Below are 19,136 nucleotides of genomic sequence, written 5' to 3'. Positions count from 1 at the left end.
ATGCCTTTTCTGTTTCGCAACTCTCGGTCTACTGTAAAATATTATGCCTTAACGCTTCTGTGGTTCACTGGCTCGCGGAATAGTTGATGGTGGCCCGCACCTATCGAAGTTTGACCCGAACGACTGAACCGTAAATCATGCGCTCCTTTATGGATTCAGGTTTCTAAATCTGTAAAATTGCGAGCAGCACATGCATTGGGGTTGGCAAAATCCCCTCGGCCGCCCGGGCATCAATTTTGATAGGAAGATGAATAGCTGCTCTTTGATGAACTGCATGTCACAGGTCTAATTCAGAACGTCCCCTTTCTGTGTCGTCGGCGATACTTCATACCTTAGGGATCATTCGTGCCAAACCCTTTCAATGATGCATACCCATAATCCGAGATAATTGATCATCTATGAACCGGGTATGAGAAGCAGGTTGCAGAATGCAAAGCATCCTCTTCTTGTCTCATGGTGCTTACTAGGATCAAACCGGTCAAGCAGAATACCGGTCAAGCAGAATTATGGGGACCACACCTATTCAACAAGTCTTGCTGACACGAAATGCTCCTGGGTGGGTGCGCGATTATGATATCTGGTCAACCTCCTCCGTTCCAGCGGATTCATTTTACCATCCTTCCTCCCATCAGCTGAGACGCCCCCCGACACATCAATGAAATCATATGCGTGGGATTTTGTCTCCACCCGGCTGTACAGAGCCCGGTCGCGCTCAATTCATAGCTTCGACTTGCCCACTCAAAAATGAATAGCATATAAGGTGATTTCAAAATTTGGACTTCTCATTCTCCCCCTCCTACACCCGGCCTCGATCTGTTGCCCTTAGAATGGGCATGTCAAAATTCGAGAATCTGTATGGAGGTTTTCTGGTCGGACTAGTGCTTAGCGCGATGTGAGTGGGATCCCTGCCGTGTCGTTGGGTCTATTCCAAGTGTTGTTCCACATATAACCCCCAATTGCTGGACCTTCGCGGATGGCTTATTTCACTTTCGTGACCTTCAACAGCGTGTTCGGTGTCGTCACTGTTCAGGCCTGGCTCTACTATTGCACATATCCTAAAGACAGTCCTGTTGCTCGATCCTCTGTGGGGTTCTTATGGTAGGCATATGTCAGTATTGGGGTCCACCGCGTTGCTTATGTACACGCTTGCGAATGTTGGATCCTAGGCTCGTACAGGCATTCCAAGTGTGAGCCAGGTCAGGAACAGCCGATATATTCTTCATTCACTTTTTGGCTGTAGAGTGACTGTGGCCTACGTAGTGTACGACGCCGGAATCATGAAGTTTGGTTATCTGCTTGAAGATACCAAATGGTGAGTCCCTGAGTTGCGGAGCAGCCTGAGTTCAAATGATCATCACCACAGGTATCATACCATGTATCCACTGGTTACGGTAGAGTAGCAATTTCTTTCAGGCGGCTACACTCGTGTCGCCCATTCACCAGGACCCGGCATCTCATCTCAGCCACAGACTATATCCTCTGTCACTGTCCAGTTCTACTTCATTCATCGGCTGCGTAAATGTAAGTGGTGCTTCAATTCCATTCCCATGAGTCTGCACCGATATTAGCCGGAACTTACTCCAGTGGGTCAATCGGAATGGGTGCCGCTGCTGTTGGTACATATTACCGTGGGCTGATCTCACTGATGCCGGTGCTGATCACTGAACCTCTAGACTATTATGACCTTGGCGCAATTGGGTAAGTGAAGCTCTTTCGTCCTCAAGCACCAACATTGACTTGGGTATTTCTCGGAGTAGCGATGGGGCTGGGTATGAACGCTTGTCACTCAATTTAATTGAGCAACAAGTGATATTCCCCCTCTTATTTTGTGCGCACCGCCATTCTAGTGATTTGCATCCATATGTACGCCAGCTTCCTCTGCGTAAGTTGTTCCCTATTGAGCTCCTATTTCGCGTTATTGGGCAGGAACATCAACCATGGGATTTATAATCTAATCCCTATCCTAAAGCCATTTCTGATTGCCTGGCTCACGATAGAGGTAGGTGCTCATGTCAAATTTGGCGTGAACTTGCCCCAACCAGCCCTTCATGTGTGCCATGTACGGACTAAGGCTAACAATTTTTAGGCCGGCTCCGACGTTATCATTGCATTTTCAATGTGTTATTTCCTTCGGAAGAGCTGTACGGGGTTTCGATCGTGAGTATGATCAAACCTTGCCACTTGCGAAATGGATGCGAGATCACTGAATCAAATTTGATTCTTGGCGAGAAAGGACTGATTCCATGATTCGGGTTTTGATGATCTATGCCATCAACACTGGGATGCTAACTACGTAAAATCCCTTTGATCAATTAACAGATGAAGAGCTGAGCAATGTGTTCCTTATTTTAGCGTGATGGCGATGGCGGTCATGTTCACTGTGGGTTCCTCTTTGACGCCCCACTATATCTAACCTTCTTTGTCTACCAGTACACGTTTTACGGATTGCATTTTGTGAATCTCATTTTCCTACTGGTGCGTCATGTTCCGCGCCATAAACTGAGTTGATACAACTGGTACCAATTCGTGCGACAGCCACTTGGAGGAGTTTATACTGCTTCGTTATTGTCCAAGTAAGGAGCCTGAACGAACTAATTGCACCCGAACCTTATGTGACTCATGAACAATTCCCCTCTTGCGTGTCTTCAGTCTACACTCACGTTCAACGTTGCAGAGGCGACTTCGCACTGTTGAAGAGCATGGTACTTCGATACACCTGTCTCGTCTTCCCCCAAAGGTGCGCGTATATTTCACGCTGGATTGATTGTCTTGGTAATTTCTTTAGACGCGACTGATGTGGGTACCTTCTACTAGATTCGGGAGAAGTTCCCTGATTGTAATCAGGGTCAACTGTGATCTCCCTTGCGACACATTTCTCTCGCCTTGGGAGAAAGGTGGGACAAGTGTATTGGAAAGTCATTTTCTCCTTGATGATGAAGTTCTTTCCAGAGTCTCGAGCGCGAATGTAGACTGAGATAAAGTGGAAGAGAAAAGTGTCCATCAGTTTACCAGCCAGGGATTTCACTTAGGTGATGGTGTTGCGATACATACTTTGCCAGAAGGGATGCAGTATAAACTCCTCCGAGCGGCTAGGACGAATAGTCCATTGTGAGGTCAGATGTCCGTTCCGAATAGAAATATTACCCACCAGTATGAATATCATGTGGACGAAGTGGAGGCCGTAGAGTGCGAACTGCTCAAAGAAAGGCTGTCAGGCTGTTTGTACAGCAAAAAAGATGGATTGGCCATACAACAAACATGACGACCAACGCTAGAATGCTGAGTCACAAATATAGGGGGTTGGCTCATCCTATTTCGCCGAAGAGTCCCAAAAACCGTACCTGGTCAGCAAGCCGGTGTTGATAGCGTATATTGTTAACTTTCGTAATACCGTATCCGTCCTTCAGTGGGGGGATCACCCGTTCAGGAATTGCTTCCTCAAACAAGCGACAAATCAATTACTTACTGCAGAACTCCCGTGCGGCGCGTCTGGAGGAAGTATGACACGGAGAGGGCAATCACGAGGTCGGCCGCTGCCTGTGCACGAACGTAAGTGAGGGTTCCTTTTAGCCGATGCACAGAGAGACGTGCCTCTAGTGTTAACCAAGAGACCATAAGAGGGCGCATGGAATGGACGATGCTTTCGCCGCCGCGAGCGATATTTCTGTCAGGCAGGATGATTAGAACATATGGCCCATGGTAGAAGTCACTAATTTAAGGAACGACTTGCACTCTAAGACAGATCGCTACAAATGGTGCAGGAGCATTCAGAAGGAAGTTAATTCCACAATTTATGCACCATCATACCAAGTCCGGTCCCTGGGATATGTACACATCAGATATTCCAAATACACGATCGTTCGTTTCACTCACCAATTTGCCCCAGAGTCAACAGAACCTGTCAATAATGATCACTAGCATTAATGAACATATGTACGACGAACGGCCGACAACGTACAAGCAGCATCGGTAACCAGATCGTTCCACTAACTAGCACGCGGCCTCAAGATACTGGACGAAAATAAGGGATCATTGAGACAACTTACATCGATAGAGCCGAAAGACGAAGTAGGATTGGACAACAGTTGAACAAACGACCTGGAGTGGATTATGGTGGATACGTGAGTACACGCCAGACTGGAGTAGACTCATGACCCTTACTGTGAGGATCTGGTAAATTGTACCAGTCCTATCGTAGAATGAAAGTCATAAGTACTGTATTGAGTTTTGGGAGTGGCGCTGGCTTACCATACTGAATATTGCGACAGAATGCCGAAGTGAGTGATGGATTCCTGATACACCGCAAACACCGTGGCTACCCTAGAGATGGGACAGATCATCGAAAGGCATACCCCGATGAGGCCTTTGACTCACACCTGAAACGTCTGTACGAGCCTGTAAATGGAATGCACAGTCACCCGACCGTGCAGCATCCGTTGTGTAAATCACTTGACCAACTCACCATAAAAACCCCACCGCAAATTTTAAAATGACATGGTCTCTGGGATACTTTTGGTAATAGAGGAAGGCCTGAATGGTGATTACACCGAGGAGACTAAGGGAGGAAATCACCCGAAATGAATGCAAGGTGATAGAAGAGCAAAGATATCATGAATTCCACTGGTGGCACGTACACAGCGTTGAGCACAAGCCCGGAAAGGAGGCCTCCAAAGAGATTTTCGCGAAGGGACATACCCATATCGGTAGCTGGCGAGATCGAGATCGCCTGGGAGTAAGGGGTGGAAGTTCTCGGTTCAGGACAGCTACGAAGAGTCGCTTGGTGTTATATACATCCTCATGCAGTTTAACCGGAGAGGGTTGGTTACCCTGACTTCACGGGGCGTTGCTCAGCCGTGTTCATTAATCCCTAGCTGGCAGTCGCCACCAACCAGCCTACTAGATTCCTGGCTATTGAAACAGGGCATCAACTCCACCGGTGAATTGGCTGTAGGCACACTGCGGACGATTCGAAAGAATACTCTAGTTCGGACCCAGGACGATACTAAGGACCAGTTTGGCTAATTCCTTCATCCCTATTGCTTCCAATATCAATGGCAACCCGTTGCCTTTGGGGGACTTTGCAAAAAAGTTGCACGGGGGCTTCTAACCGCCGGAAACTTCATTGCTTATCTGTTGGACAAACACGAAGTTCAAGAAGAACTAATATAGCTAGTGCTGGCGACTCTGTGTCTAACTATTCTGGTGTATGATTGCGAAGAGTTACTTTCGTAAACAGTGGGAGAGGTAGTAAGACATTCCGCAGATGTTGAAGTCAAGCCGCCGATATTTTTCAGCTGATGGCTACAAACTCGTTGCGTTCCATCACATTGATCTGCCGTCGAGATCGAGTCCATGACAGCGGACGGCAGAGGTTCTGTTCAGAGGGGAGCAGAGCATTATGTCATGCAATGGCGCTTTTTAAAAGTAACTGGATCCATTAGAGTCTGCTCCGTGGGTCGCGGAGCAGAGAAGCCAAAGTCCGGCGTGGCAAATAGAAGAGGGAGAAGGGGATTGTGCAGCTGTACCTGCATTTATTCCGCTATTCGAAGTAATTCGCTACGAAACACAACATCAGAAGCATTCAATAGTCGGAGAACTCGGCCCTTCCCCCCGAACGAACTGAGAGGCCATAGTCAGAGTTGGAAACTACCATCTTCGTTAATTGTCCCACGTGCTGTTCAACAAGGCGATTCCATCAACGAAGTGTCATATATCTTCCATGACCACGAGGAAGGACCTCGGGGAGAATCCTCAATAAAGAGAGAAGAGCTACCCATAAGTACGGGAAAGGTTGGGAGGCTATTTTTTTTCAGCGAGTTTGGGGATGGGCCAAATTGCAGCACTTCGTCTGAAGTCTGAAACTAGTTTATGTTGTATTGTTGGATGATGCATGGGATTAATCCTTGTGTTTTAGGGAAGGGTGTTTGACCTTATTATGGAGAATTCCTCCTCACTATCTGTAGATTTGAATACCCATTTACCAGCTCAAGAAGCTGGTGGCTGAGTCTGATGATCAACTGCGAGGCTGATTTCGGCAAGGGATACTATTGAGAGTGCATAAATAATCCACACGAGAACTCATCCACGGCGTAGAAAAGGAAGCGAGATGTCTGAGGTGTGGTTCATCGAAGTGGAGCTATTCTCCTCCCTAATTTCCGAATAGCTGAGGGGGGGGTTCCACCGCCTCCGATGCAGAATCAACAACATGAATTGATGTACGAATGTGCGATTAAATAGTTCAGCGGTTACTTAGTGTCGGGCTTCAAAAAGTGCCGGGACCACTACGCGCCATTCCGCGAGCGTTGACTGCAGAGGGCGAAACACCATAAGACTGCGAAACAGAAGCGTTGAAGCCATCATTTAGAGACAAGTGTTCGCGGCACAGCTGGTAGATCTGCCTCGCAATGCAGTTTCGTCACCCGACTAATGGTTATTGGAACCATCGCACTTGGGACCAGGGCGGGGAAAGGGGAATAAGATGAGGCCTCAACAAAGGGACAACGGGGCGTGGGAAGAAGATGAGCGAAAAGTCTTGTGCACGCAATCATGGCAGGGCTGGCCCTGCAACATGCATCAGCAAGGCTTACCATTTCAGTGCTTGCGATAAGCAACTCCATACTCCGACGCTCCAAAATGATGTACGAAATACGAGGTAGATAGAAACGAGCCCAAGAATAGAAGGTTATACTAGTTAAAAAGCCGTGCGAGCTTCTAGATACCGCCCAAGTCCAACGTACAACCATACTACAGTACTCCTGCGATATACACCTGCTCTTAGCACCGCAGGAATACAACGGTGCATTGGGCAGCGATATGGTCGTCTGAATGACTCGGCTGTCTAGCGTTGGCGTTGCCTGGACGGTTGACGACGCCACTTGCAGAGGATAATTGGTGTTTTTCACTCTACGGGTTTTTCCGAATCTGTTGAGCCTTCAACGCCTGATCGGAGTTTGCACAGGCCAACTTGATCGACCGAGCGTAGCGCTAAGTGTTCGTCACGCCGGGACCTACCTAGCAGTCGTGGAGGATCCCAACTCTCCATCGTCATCGCCCAGTTAAGGCCTTACATCACCGGAGCTAACTCGAAGGGACTTGCAAGTTGCAGGCATTCTCAGCTACTATATGGCTTAGCAGACGACCAGTGCGGCGTTGCGCCATCCTTCTGGGTGCCTTCTGTTCTCCACGTCTTGTCCTCTTCGAGTTTGAGCTGATGAGGAGGCAAGAACCGGAACGATGACGGAGGGGGGACCCATTGGATCAACTACTTACCGTGCATATATATATGTTCAGCAGGGAGAGAGCGTTTTTTGGTATCATGTTCAGTCCGCGATATTGGCGTGTTGGACATGAAGTTGCACGGCGGTCATGATCTAACTGGATTGACAAAAAAAACTCGACCATTAAGTGTTCATCAAAAAGTGAGTATGTATATCTGCCTCCCTCCCAACTCCAACCAGCAGTCGTGAGCAAGTACTACCCAGGTCCACGCTGAGGTCGAACTCGCTGCTTGATACAGCGACTCTACACACACATCACTTGCTTCGGCCTCATCTTCGGCCAGTTGTTATGAACGTTAAAAACCCTCAATGGAAACAGTTGAGATAGCTCACTAATTAATTGAGAAGGCTGTTGTCACTCAACGCTATTACATCGTCGTGCTCGTTCCAGCTGCAATGCACACAAGTTGATTATGATCACACCAAGCCACTAGATCGAGTTCCCCGGAAAGGGGACGCAACCGTGCCACGCCGCATTTGGTGTGAAGTGTGAATGTCGTGCCCCCCCCCCCAAGCGACTAAACGCTTGATTATCCACGATAGAGCCCAAAATCGGGGTGGGATGCTACGCGTTCGTCAGGCTCCGCGAACTCGATCGTATATATATACATGTTGGATAGAGTCACTGTACCCCAGCTAGATTCGTGGAGCTCCTTTTTGAGTCCACTTGTCCTCTTTGCATCGTGATCCCGAATACGCACGAAATGGGCGGCTATTAGCCCCCTACGTGTTATTTGCGCGGCGGCGCCGAGGAGTCGCCCAAGCTTCCGGCGGCCTGGGCATTCTGTGCATGCCCAATGCACTATTGTGCAAGCGCCGCGGAACTACATATATGACGTACTTGTGACTTACCATAAAAGACGCTGTTTGCGAATTGCTTCGGCGTAGTCCTTCATGCCATCATCAGTGTGCAAGTTCCAGGCCAGAAGAAAAGGCCCGACTCGGAGCCCGTGGCGTTTCCCGACCATCATGACCGAGTTCCGTCCTTATATAATTTTTTTTTCTCAGTACCAGTGTCCGAAGCGATTGGCAATTGGATGAGGATCATTCATGCAGAGCTGGAAGCTAATCTAAGCCTTCGAAGAGCGCGCAGTGTTGATGAATAATTAATATTGGAGTGATTGAGGCTCTGAAAGTCATATATGTAGAGCTGCGTGGCCATTAATATCAAAACGGCGCTTGTGCTTGTTAATTATTGAGGGGAGGGGTGGCTTTATTGATAGTTATTTACGACGAAAGTGCCAGCCACACAAATCCTGTTAGATAAAAAATAAAAGTATATATAAAACAACTACATACATGGCACGGTGATCGAGAGCGAGAGCGAGAGGCGCGGCGGCGGGCGACCCACTGATTGGAATGTATGCCAGTAGCCGTGTTGGTGCCATCGGTGTGGTTGTGCATGGAATGATCCATTGGTTTTTTCCGGATCGGATCCAGCAAAAGAGACCGCGTTTTTTTGGACCGAGTACAATATTCTAACCGACGATAGAATTCATGACTACTGGTTGTGGGTGTTCACCTAGGCGCATGCAGCTTTACTTATACGTAGGGTTGACAGTGGCAGTTGGAGGAGTCTCGATCAAAGAGGAAGGGGAGAGCTCCGTGGTGCAAAGTGCGGACTGATCGAAGGTTATATATGTATTAAGTAGTTCCGGATGGTAACGTTCGTCGTACAAGTCGAGGGTGACGTAGAATCGATTGATAGCGTGCAAAACATTAACGAGTTGTTTGTAGAGCAATTCGCCCAAACGATCTGTCAAAGCATCATCATGCAACGGTGTAGTCTGTGGCATAAGTGCAGTTGAGCTGTAAGCAAGGATGGCATCCGAGGGCTCGGATGGATCCAGTACTAGAAGCTGTGCATTGCAGCGGGCGCTGCAACCCAGCCGTCGTCGTGATCCGTAGCGTACAGGACTAGTGGTGGTAGTTCCCCTCTAGCTTGGCGATGTCGTACGGGGATGATCACAATATTCCGAGATGTAGGTTATGTATGTGTATCTATAGGACGTCACTACACCTCTAGCCGCTCCGCAGTCGGTATATCATCACCGGCCGGTGTTCATCACCCATCGAACGACGCATTATATATTTCATGACAATCATCATGGAAACATACATTCGCGCCCTTCGTTTGACGTTTAAGTATGTAATTTCCAAAATCCATGATGATTTCATGATTCATGATTCATACCCGCCCCTCCACGATGTTCATGTTAGTTATCTGGATTTACCTCGGACCGGAAACGGGAGGATAGAAGATTCCTTGACGTTCGGACTGGTCTGTGCTGAGAAAAACCTAGCCAATGAGACAAAGGCCTTTCAATCAGCACTCCGAGAACGTCGGACTGTGATGTGTAATAACCGTGAGAAAAAAAGCCAAGCGTTTCTTTTTTCGTCATTCACCCCCCAACCCCTGCAAACTGGCTTAACTGACTGTTCTTTTTGGTTCCCTCGACCCTAAGCTAAGATCCTCTTGGTTTTACTTAGTGAAGTCGCGACTGGCGTGATGATGCGACTTTAACGGGAATGCGATAGTCAACAACATAGCTTGGCAACAGAAAAAGCTCTTTGATCGGCGCTATTTTGTTATCCTTTACCGTATAGAGTAAACCGAGAATGTCCCGTGACTGGATAACAACCCGGCCGGAGCTTGGAATCGACAAACGGATCCAGCTCCGTTTGCACGCCTACGCAACACAACAATTCACACCTTTTTCTTTTTTACCTCGTTTCACCGCCTAACTTTGGAAGACCCTTATAGGATGAGTAATTTTTTATATTATATCCTTAGTAATCTTTTCTTCTTTTTCTTTGAGTTGAACGATATCATCGTGATGGGGAACGGAAAACGCATGTGCATATCACTGAAAAAAAAAAAAAGGAACATCCAGCCATGGCTTTGCAAAAAAGCAAAAATAGGCCTTACAGTTAAAAGGTCTTCCTCTTCTGCATACGCCATCTCCTTTAGCTCCTACCCCCCCTCTCTTCCCATAACCGTTCTCGACCCATCGGCGCTCAACTATCCCCTCAGTGAGACGGACAACCCACCACCACCACCATCATCACCATGAGCTCTCGTTCCTCCATCGTCATAGTGGAAAAACCTGCCTACGTCCAACCACAACTAGGACGATGGCACAAGAACCTTCTCCTCACTCTCTTTTGTCTCGCAGAGTTTGTGGATGCGTTCTCAAACTCTGCTCTCTTCCCTGCTCAACCCGCGTTTAAAAAAGCGCTTAATATGCAAGATAACGAACTCACCTGGATGTTCTCTGCTTATTCCGCCGCTTTCGCTGCTTTCTTGTTGATTTCCGGTCGAGTGTCTGATATTTACTCTTCCAGTTGAGTTACCACCGAGGTATTTTTCACGCGTTGTACTGACGCGCGTTTTCGCGATCATTTCCTTAGAGTGGACCTTCATCGTTGGATCCGCGCTCGTCGGTTTGTTTTCCCTCGGATGTGGGTTCGTTAAGGATAAAGTCGGGATGTTCGTTCTTCGTGGTCTCATGGGTGCGTTTTCTCGTTATTCCCTCTCTCAACGATCAAAAATCTCACGTTCCAACTTCCCTCCCATGTAACTTACTCCACCTCTCTACTATAAATAGGTGTTGCTGCAGCAGCCACTGTCCCATCCGGCTTATCCCTCATCATCGAATGGTTCCCAGATCCCCATGAACAAAACTTTGGTATCTCCATGTTCGGAGGTTCCTCCGCTTTGGGAAACGTATTGGGAATAGTCCTAGGAGGGATCTTCACTCAATGGGTATCTTGGAAATGGATCTTCTACTTCATCACCATCCTAGGCGTCCCCATCGCCGTCATATCCATCCTATCCATCCCCCCTTCCGGTCCCCGTGAGAAACCTTCTTTCAGGAAACTCGACTTACCGGGCGTCATCCTCTTCACCGCTTCCGTCATGTTGTTCATTTACGCCGTCACTTCGGGTTCGGTCAACGGATGGGGTTCGGCGAACGTCATTTCGACCTTGGTCGTTTCTATCTTGGCCATGGCTGGGTTCTTCACTCTCGAAGCTTGGTTACCAGAAGAGATCGCTTCCCTCCCACCCAAAATCTGGAAATACCCAAACATACCCGTTCTCATGCTCTGCGCTTACTTGCCTTTCTTCTGGTGGACGTCCCTCTTCTATTCCCTCATGGATTACTTCCAAACCGAATATCATTGGGATACCATCCTTACCGCTATACGATTCTTACCTACCGGAACGTTCTCAGCGCCTATCGGTGTTTTGGGAGGGATGTTCCCCAAGTATATCGACATTCGGTATTCGATCTTGATCGGGATGGGAATGGAGTTGGTTGCGACCATCTTGTTACCGTTTGCGGATACGAGAGAGAGGTATTGGTCTTTGATGTTCCCTGCGTTCATCATTGGAACGATTGGAACCATGACCGTCTTTACCCAGGCTAACATTGGTGTCTTTATGAAGTGAGCTCCTTTGTTTCTTTCAAATCTTTTATCTGGGCACGACTAACTCGCTTCTTCAGTACCCCACCTCGAATAGCAGGTGTCGTAGGAGCGATATTCAACGTCTCCCTCCAACTCGGTCTAGCGCTCGGTCTAGCCATCCTCACTTCCATCCGGACCTCCATCGAAAAGAAAAAGATACAGAGAGGTGAACATCCTGGGTATACCGGAATCGCGGATGGGTATTGGTTCGTGTTCGCTTGGGTGGCCGTGACCGCCGTGTTGTTCTTCTTGTTTTATAAGAAGGGAGCGAGTGGACCGCCGGATGAGGAGGTGGTCGTACCTGCCAGTGGGGATGCGGAGAGTGAGAGGACGAAGAATGAGAGTAGGGAGGCGGTTCTTAAGCAGTAGAGAATGCCTATACTTGAACGCTATAATTCCTGACTTTGTGATGATGATTTTTTTGTTCTTTTATTCTCCTTTGTGTTCTCTCTTGCCTTACTTACGTGCGTAACGGCTTGTGGCATTTCTCTCGCTCTCTCTCTCTCTCCCCACCTATACATGCATCGCAATCGTTGAATAACAGAATACAATAGTATGGCCGACGAGGCGAACAGCAGAAACAAAATGAATCTGGCATTCAGTCACACATACACACACACACACATGTGCCCCGTACCTGGTTATATTTTGTTCCAAACTTCCTGCTGATTGTGCTCGACCTGTTTTTGGGATATACAGTAGCTAGCTCCGGATCCAGCTATGTAGCTGACCAAAAAAAAAACCTTTGAAACTTTTTGTATGTATGGAATGTGATGGTTACAGTCATTCACGGGCCAATGGTTCACATTTTGTAATTTTGAGACTATGACATTGGATCAAAACCAAATACAAAATTTTTATGATGGATAGTAGCCAGGCTGGGTATGTACATATTACCGAGAGATATAAAGAAATGGATGAAAAATGAACGAGAATAAAAGCAGACAAGGAAATGGTGCTTTCCCGGCTCAATGGTTCAGTGTGACATGGTGTGACAATTAGTTCACACACCAAACCGATAATTCAGTAATATGGCATGAAGCAAGGGTTTGCAGAATATTTGCTCTACTGCTTGAGCTGCTTTTTGCTTGTGCATTCTAAGGGAGCCATTACTGATACTGGTGAAAGCAGCAGGCACAGAAAGGAATAAATTTGAGGTGCTGAATTGGGAAACTCGGATGTTACTCTGCACACAGAGTCACTAACCACTCCCGATATTACGCAATTGGCGACGCTGAAAATTTGTCATCATCTTCCCTTTTGGGTTGTTTCCTTTTCTTTACATGCTTTCTTTTACGTCATCTCACCTGTCCCTTCTGTCCCTTTACTTTCCTTCCACCATTTCCGCTCCCACTCGGCTCTTGTCCTTAAAGTCTCGGTTTAATCATATGCTTTTTCTTCCTCTTGCACGCGACAATGTCACGCATGCATTAAAAGGTGTCAACGTGCTTGGTGATGTTCCTATGTCTGACCACAGGCATTCCATCATCTGTCCTTGCGCACAGTAGTCCATGAAGGCGTATGCTGGTTCCACTGTGATTTGTCACCATACTACCTTCTTTTTCGCTTTGCCTTTAAATAATTCCAGACTCCGAATAACTGGAAAAATTGGTGTGTTTGTTGGATGTCTGCATTCCAATTAAACACATATTTTTATAGCCTAAGTATATTCGCGAAACGAACTGAAAAAAAAAATAGAAATAGATTCATGCTGGGACAGGCGAAAGGAAACAAGGGCTGTGCAGAGTCAAGCGAAGCGCGAAGTGCAAGCACTCTAGTAAGTATACCCAAGTCTGACAAGTGCTCATTCACCACAACAAACAAACATGGGCACATGTGCCAGTGGCCTTCTGTTCCTTGGTAACACACCAAGCTGTAGGACACACTGTGATGTCATAGCCATGTTTCTGGAGAGTGCAAGATGCATGCGTAGTCATAGCCATAGTTATAGTATACAAGTGTGCAAAAAAATAAAAAATCCTGGGGTGAAATAAGGATGTTACATGCAAATGAACCATTGAGGGGTGTGAACCATTGGCATGTGAATGACTGTACATACACATACTGTACATCTTGCATTTGCAGTGATTCATGCTGTGACTCATTGGACAATGGGATGGAAATGAAAAGAATTTCTGCATTTGCATGGTTGTTGTCAGGAACATGTCAGATGCGTATCCAGATGATCTGCAAGGGCGTGCGAAGTCATCCGGGCTCGTAAGGTCAGAGGGGTGGGACTTCAGCTTCAGCAACTCGGGTGGAGTGCTGTGCTTTGTTCTTATGTTGTTGTCCCAATTTCAGACAGAAGCCTTACGATGTAGAGAAGAGACTAGGGGGGAAATCCAAGTCAATATACAAACTGAGGTACATCCGGTGTAACCTACATGCATTATAAGCACAAGTAACTAAATGGACTGGCCCAGAAGGAGTGGTGGATCAAGTGTGATATTAATGAATGAAGAAATGGACAAATGGTTAATGTTGGCAAACCTTGCCAACAAAAGGAACAAAGAGTGACAAAAGGGGAAACAATAGCCCACAAGCAAACAAAAGAGAAAAAGGCCATCTGGCCATCTAGCAAGCTGTCCGGCTGGCAGGTGGATGTCAGGGCACACCAAGGGGGGTCAGTTATGGAAATCCTAAACATCATGTCCCTTTTTAGGATTAGGGCAATGTGCAAGAACCCCCCCCCCTCTTTAATTCAATTGGCAGTGTTATAGATATAGGCTAGAATCTTATGGTCCATGGTTGCAAGCAGATGGACCCAGGACCTTCCCCATTTTACTTCTCCATCAAACCCCATGCCAAGCTTTCCCACCGGGTTTTGGTGCTGGCTGGGGGATTTGTTGAGTTTCAAGGGACTTCCCTTGACCATTATGACTTTTATATTAGATAGTTAGAAGTCATATGATGTGTAAGGCAGATGCTGAAAAAAGTCTTTTCCTTATCTAATACATAACCCACAAAACCTTGTACCACGATTGTAACTGCCACACCATTGTGCCACCACTGTAAGCCTTCTCTGTAACATCTGACTTGGTCCATATTGATGTCTACATCGATATTCTTACAATCTGTGAGAAAACCTCAACGGCCCGGTGAGTGCTCAGACACCGGACCTCACTCTTCCCACTCCCACCCCCCACTGGGTGGTTGAGCTCCCATTCCTATCCTTCCTGTAGTACCCTACTGGGTCCTACAACCCTTCCTCCCTTCTTGGGAGGGAGAAGTGACCCAGGCAGCCCCAGGATGCCTGGCCACATACCCACGGGCCCAAATTCCCACGGTCACTCACTACCGTGCACTGGTCAACCAACCTGCCTGTCCCAACAAATCCCGCTACCGGTATGCTCCCTTGAGCACCAAGTAACCGATAGACAACCACTGGGCTACTCCCTCAAGGAGTGCCAACTACCCACGCTACCGATATGCTCACATGAGCGCCAAGTCACCGCTAGCCAACTGTTAGATGGCTCCCTCAAGGAGTCCCCATTATACCCGCTGCTGGTACGCTCCTTGGAGCACCAAGTTGCCGCTAGCCGACTGTTAGGTGGCTCCCTCAAGGAGTCCCCATTATACCTGCTGCCGGTACACTCCTTGGAGTGCCAAGTTACCGTTAGCATGACACCACACCCGCTGCCGGTATGCTCCTTGGAGCGCCAAGTTACCGTTAGTACACCCAGTCTCAGACCTTCTCCTGCTCTCCCTTCAACGGCTATGCAGCCACCTCTGTCTGTGAGCAGAACGGCTCAGGTTGGGTTCCCTGGAACCCATTCCTGTAACAGGCAGTATCCATTATTCCGGGAGATGCCGGTATCTAAATTTGGGATTTTTCTGCATCCTCCCACATGCTCGCTGCTGAAACCAGGAAATGAACTCAGTGAAGGTATCTCTGGCAACCTCGAAAATGGTTATCTATAACATGCACTTAATCCAAGGAACAGGTTGATGCAGACTACAGTGAAGTACAGTGCCCCAAAAAACCATTGCAATGTTTTGCACCTTTCACTTTATGAGCTTATTGCACCCTGGGAAGGGATCCTAAAATTGCATAAAAATATGAAAATAATGCGCTAGTAGCTTATTAATAACTCCACCAATTCTCTAATAAATGTATTCATTTTTGGTAAAGTTATTTACTTTACAAAGGACCCATGTCATTGCAACGGTTTTTTGGTGTGCATTTTGGAGAAAGGAAAATCACATTAACTAGTATTTAGTATAGCCACCTTTTTCCCTAAGTACTGCCTCAATCCTCCTAGGCATACTCTCAATTAAATTCTGGCAGACACTTGGTTCTATCCTCTCCCACTCCTCCTGAAACCGATCCCACAGCTCATGAACACTACTTGGAGGTTCTTCATACTCCCCAAGCTTCCTCTTTACATGGTTCCATAATTGTTTGATTGGATTAAGGTCTGGGGACTGGGAGGGCCACTCCATGACCCTGATACCATGGTTATTGAACCAGTTCTGGGCCTTTTGCTGGTGTGTTTTGGGTTGTTGTCCTGTTGGGAAAGGATGTGGGCTGGGTTTTTGTCATAATATGAGAGGGTTTTCTGGAAGTCCTCTTCCAGGATTTGGCAGTAGAGCTTGGGATCCATCCTCCCATCAATATTTCATGCCATTCCAACTCCATCCAATGTAATACATCCCCAAACCATGACAAAACCACCACAAAACTTTTTTGTTCCTTGCACCAGCCTGTCTGTAAGAGGTTCATCCACCCATTTCCACACCCATATCCACCCATCTGAGCCCAGGCGATTCAGCTTTGTCTCATCAGATCACACCACTCTCTTCCAACCCTCCAGAGTCCACTCTTTGTGGCTGATTGTGATGTCCATTCTCTCCTTATGACATCTGCTGAGGAGCATGGGCTGCTTCTTCTTCACCACTGCTTTCCAACCAGCCTCCTTTAGTCACAGACAAACAGCCTCAGTTGAGAGGCTAGTGCTGGTGACTTTTTGAAGAATTCAGGTGACTTGTGCAGCATTGTTGGCTTTACCAGAGTTGATAAGATGCATTGCATGACAGATATTGGTGTCTGAGAGCTTAGATGGGCAACCTTAGGAGTGTCAGGACAATGTTTAGACCAAATATGGGTAACAGTGGAATGGTGGACAGCAGTAATTGATAAGCACTGTGGCCAGAATCAATGAGAAAAAGCACTTGTTCAATTTTCAAAGCAGCCAATTGATGCATTTTAGAATTGGGGATTACAGCTTGAAATGCATGTGCATTTATGCTCCAGCAATGTTTATTTGTTTATTAGTGTGTATAGTAAACAATATCACATGACCTATCACATGATATTTTCATTTTAGTCCATTCTGGCAGCACACCAAAAAACCGTTGTGTTAAAAACCCGGGTTGTGGGAGAGGGGATAAATGCGTGAGTCCGAATGCAGGCAGGGCTCAACTAGAGGGGGGTCCGAGGGCTCCGGTAGTGAACTGAAGCTTCTCAGGGAGCCCAGTTCTGCTGGATGGTACAAGAGGCTCTAAGAAGGATGCGGCCTCAGCGACTCGGAGGGAGCGCTGTGCCTCCGTTACGTCTCAGTTAGTCCTTGTATTTCTTATGTCTGAGGTGTCTTGTAGAACGGGGACGGGAATCACTCAGAGGGACTTTGGGTGGCATTTTAGTCGAGATTAGAACTGAGGAACTACAGGTTCTAATCTACGGGTATTTATAAGGGGGATGGGGAGGACCTAGTCACAGTCCGAACCGACAAGTGGGAAAACACCGAAAGGTACCGAATGATACCGAGAGGTGCCGAAAGGTCCCGAACAATATTAGAGTGGGGAACCGAGGTGTCGGGCCAAGGAGGGCAGAGTTGAAGGCCGGAAAATGAATGTGGAAGACAAATGGACAAAGGGGGTTAGCCGACTGGATGGTAGTAAAAGGTAGTCGTGCTAAGAATGGAAGGTGACTAATAAATGATAACGTGAGGGAGATCACCGAAGGATGCGGGTAGCTCCGAAAGCGGAGTTGCATATCCGAAGGATGTTAGGTGACTCAAATAGGTGAAATGGGTGGAGGAAGGGTTTAAGGGCATGTCACAGGATATCGGAGGTCCGTTGCAAGAGAGCTAGCGGCTCTCAGCGCCAACCAAGCTCGTGGGGGAAACTCTCCACTAAAACCCTTTTCTCCACTGGCCTCGATCCAAAAACTCCTGGAAATTCTCCGGAAATTCCGCAAGGTCTGGGCTCAGTATCCACTACCCACTCTTTGTGGGCTAGACAACTGCCCTTACTCCTACTGTAGGAATTCCACACACACTCACACTAACTCTGGCGCGTCCTAGCGCCTTAGAGAAAATTAGGGAGGGGAGAACTTTTTTTTTCAATCCCGGTATGTACAGGATTATAAAGAATAAACATTTTTAGAAATGATTGATGGGAAATATTGGCGCCATATGGCTCCTGGACCCCATCGTAAGCGAAATATTTGAAAAGGGCATCAAAGGAATAAAAGAATATCATCCAATATATCAAAATGATGGTAAAAATGTGAAAATATGAAGAAAATCGAGAATTTATCAATGATTTCACAAAATTAGTACCCGAAACTGGAAATGTGGTTGGGAATAACCTTTATGCGGCTAAAGAACATTTTTCCCAATTTATTTGATGCCTTGGGAATGTGTGAAGCATGCTTTTCTGACTTCCCGCTTGCCTAAATTGAACTTCCCACGCCCGCACATGACCAGATCCTGTGACCCGCGCCGTGGCCAACCTCCCCAACACTTAACTCCACCAAATCCCCACCGATTGGGATGATCTTGACATCGACGGATTCGTAGGAATTAGGAGTATTTTTAGGTACCAAGTTTGTATCGAATTATAGAACGAATGAAGATGATTTTTGAATGGTGTAAATGGATATCCGAGCCGGCTCTGCATGTGGGCAATTATCCGCCTACACCATCGGGGTATCAGAGCAAATCCGGGGTCTCCGAATGTTCCGACTCGGGACCGAGGTTCCGGGATGGGAGTGGCCAAGGTTTGGTGTGCCGCAACCAGACCGGAGCTGAGACAGTCAGGAGGGAAGGTGACTTGGAGAGTGGGGAGGCATGGTGTAGGGGATGGTGAAGTTGTTAGGAAGGTGTGATGTGGTGGGAGTGCGCAGGGTCGGGATTCCAGGATATGACACGTTGCAATGACATGGGTCTTTTGTAAAGTAAATAACTTTACCAAAAATGGACATATTGCTTACATAATTGGTGGAGTTATGAACAGGATACTAACACATGTTTAACATATTTATTTGAAATTTTAGAACCCTTTCCCATTGTTTAATAAGCTCTTGAAGTCAAAAGTGCAAAGCATTGCAACAGTTTTTTGGGCACTGTATGTCCAGATTGCGGCAAGGAGATTTTGCTTGGCTAT

The 19,136-nt window shown here is 47.1% G+C and overlaps 4 protein-coding genes across 4 annotated transcripts; 2 read left to right on the top strand and 2 right to left on the bottom strand.

The window, feature by feature from the left end:
* The first annotated feature begins 801 nt into the window (after positions 1-801).
* Positions 802-2,900, top strand: EI90DRAFT_3098796 (uncharacterized protein). The gene is made up of 17 exons (XM_039062554.1): positions 802-892; positions 1,006-1,098; positions 1,167-1,187; positions 1,241-1,312; positions 1,364-1,391; positions 1,470-1,521; positions 1,585-1,616; positions 1,674-1,698; positions 1,758-1,769; positions 1,848-1,863; positions 1,927-1,999; positions 2,087-2,157; positions 2,234-2,293; positions 2,353-2,380; positions 2,431-2,475; positions 2,536-2,573; positions 2,650-2,900. The coding sequence occupies exons 1-17, from the start codon at positions 828-830 to the stop codon at positions 2,762-2,764; spliced, it is 846 nt and encodes a 281-aa protein (XP_038907691.1). The 5' UTR covers positions 802-827; the 3' UTR covers positions 2,765-2,900.
* On the bottom strand, positions 2,695-4,190 carry EI90DRAFT_3098792 (uncharacterized protein). Its single transcript, XM_039062553.1, has 13 exons — positions 4,162-4,190; positions 4,047-4,098; positions 3,959-3,990; positions 3,874-3,898; positions 3,808-3,819; positions 3,731-3,746; positions 3,592-3,664; positions 3,467-3,537; positions 3,342-3,401; positions 3,252-3,279; positions 3,149-3,193; positions 3,052-3,089; positions 2,695-2,970 (listed from the first exon to the last, which is right to left on the bottom strand). Exons 3-13 carry the CDS (start codon positions 3,965-3,967, stop codon positions 2,847-2,849), a joined length of 501 nt encoding a protein of 166 aa, XP_038907690.1. The 5' UTR covers positions 3,968-3,990; positions 4,047-4,098; positions 4,162-4,190; the 3' UTR covers positions 2,695-2,846.
* A 5,579-nt stretch (positions 4,191-9,769) lies between these two features.
* On the bottom strand, positions 9,770-10,283 carry EI90DRAFT_3098786 (uncharacterized protein; the record flags this gene model as incomplete). Its single annotated transcript, XM_039062552.1, has 1 exon — positions 9,770-10,283. A coding segment is annotated over exon 1 (172 nt), but the record flags the coding sequence as incomplete, so codon positions are not given.
* Positions 10,284-10,347: 64 nt separating this feature from the next.
* EI90DRAFT_3283268 (major facilitator superfamily domain-containing protein) lies at positions 10,348-12,569 on the top strand (the record flags this gene model as incomplete). The annotated part of the gene is made up of 4 exons (XM_039066914.1): positions 10,348-10,621; positions 10,689-10,790; positions 10,886-11,726; positions 11,786-12,569. 4 exons carry the CDS (start codon positions 10,348-10,350, stop codon positions 12,114-12,116), a joined length of 1,548 nt encoding a protein of 515 aa, XP_038907688.1. The 3' UTR covers positions 12,117-12,569.
* Between the last annotated feature and the right edge of the window lie 6,567 nt (positions 12,570-19,136).

This window comes from Cantharellus anzutake, assembly GCF_015039405.1.
Source record: "Cantharellus anzutake strain C23 chromosome Unknown EI90scaffold_250, whole genome shotgun sequence".
Classification (NCBI taxonomy): domain Eukaryota; kingdom Fungi; phylum Basidiomycota; class Agaricomycetes; order Cantharellales; family Hydnaceae; genus Cantharellus; species Cantharellus anzutake.
The sequence above is the reverse complement of the archived record's forward strand: the minus strand, read 5'-3'. Positions and strand labels throughout refer to the sequence as shown.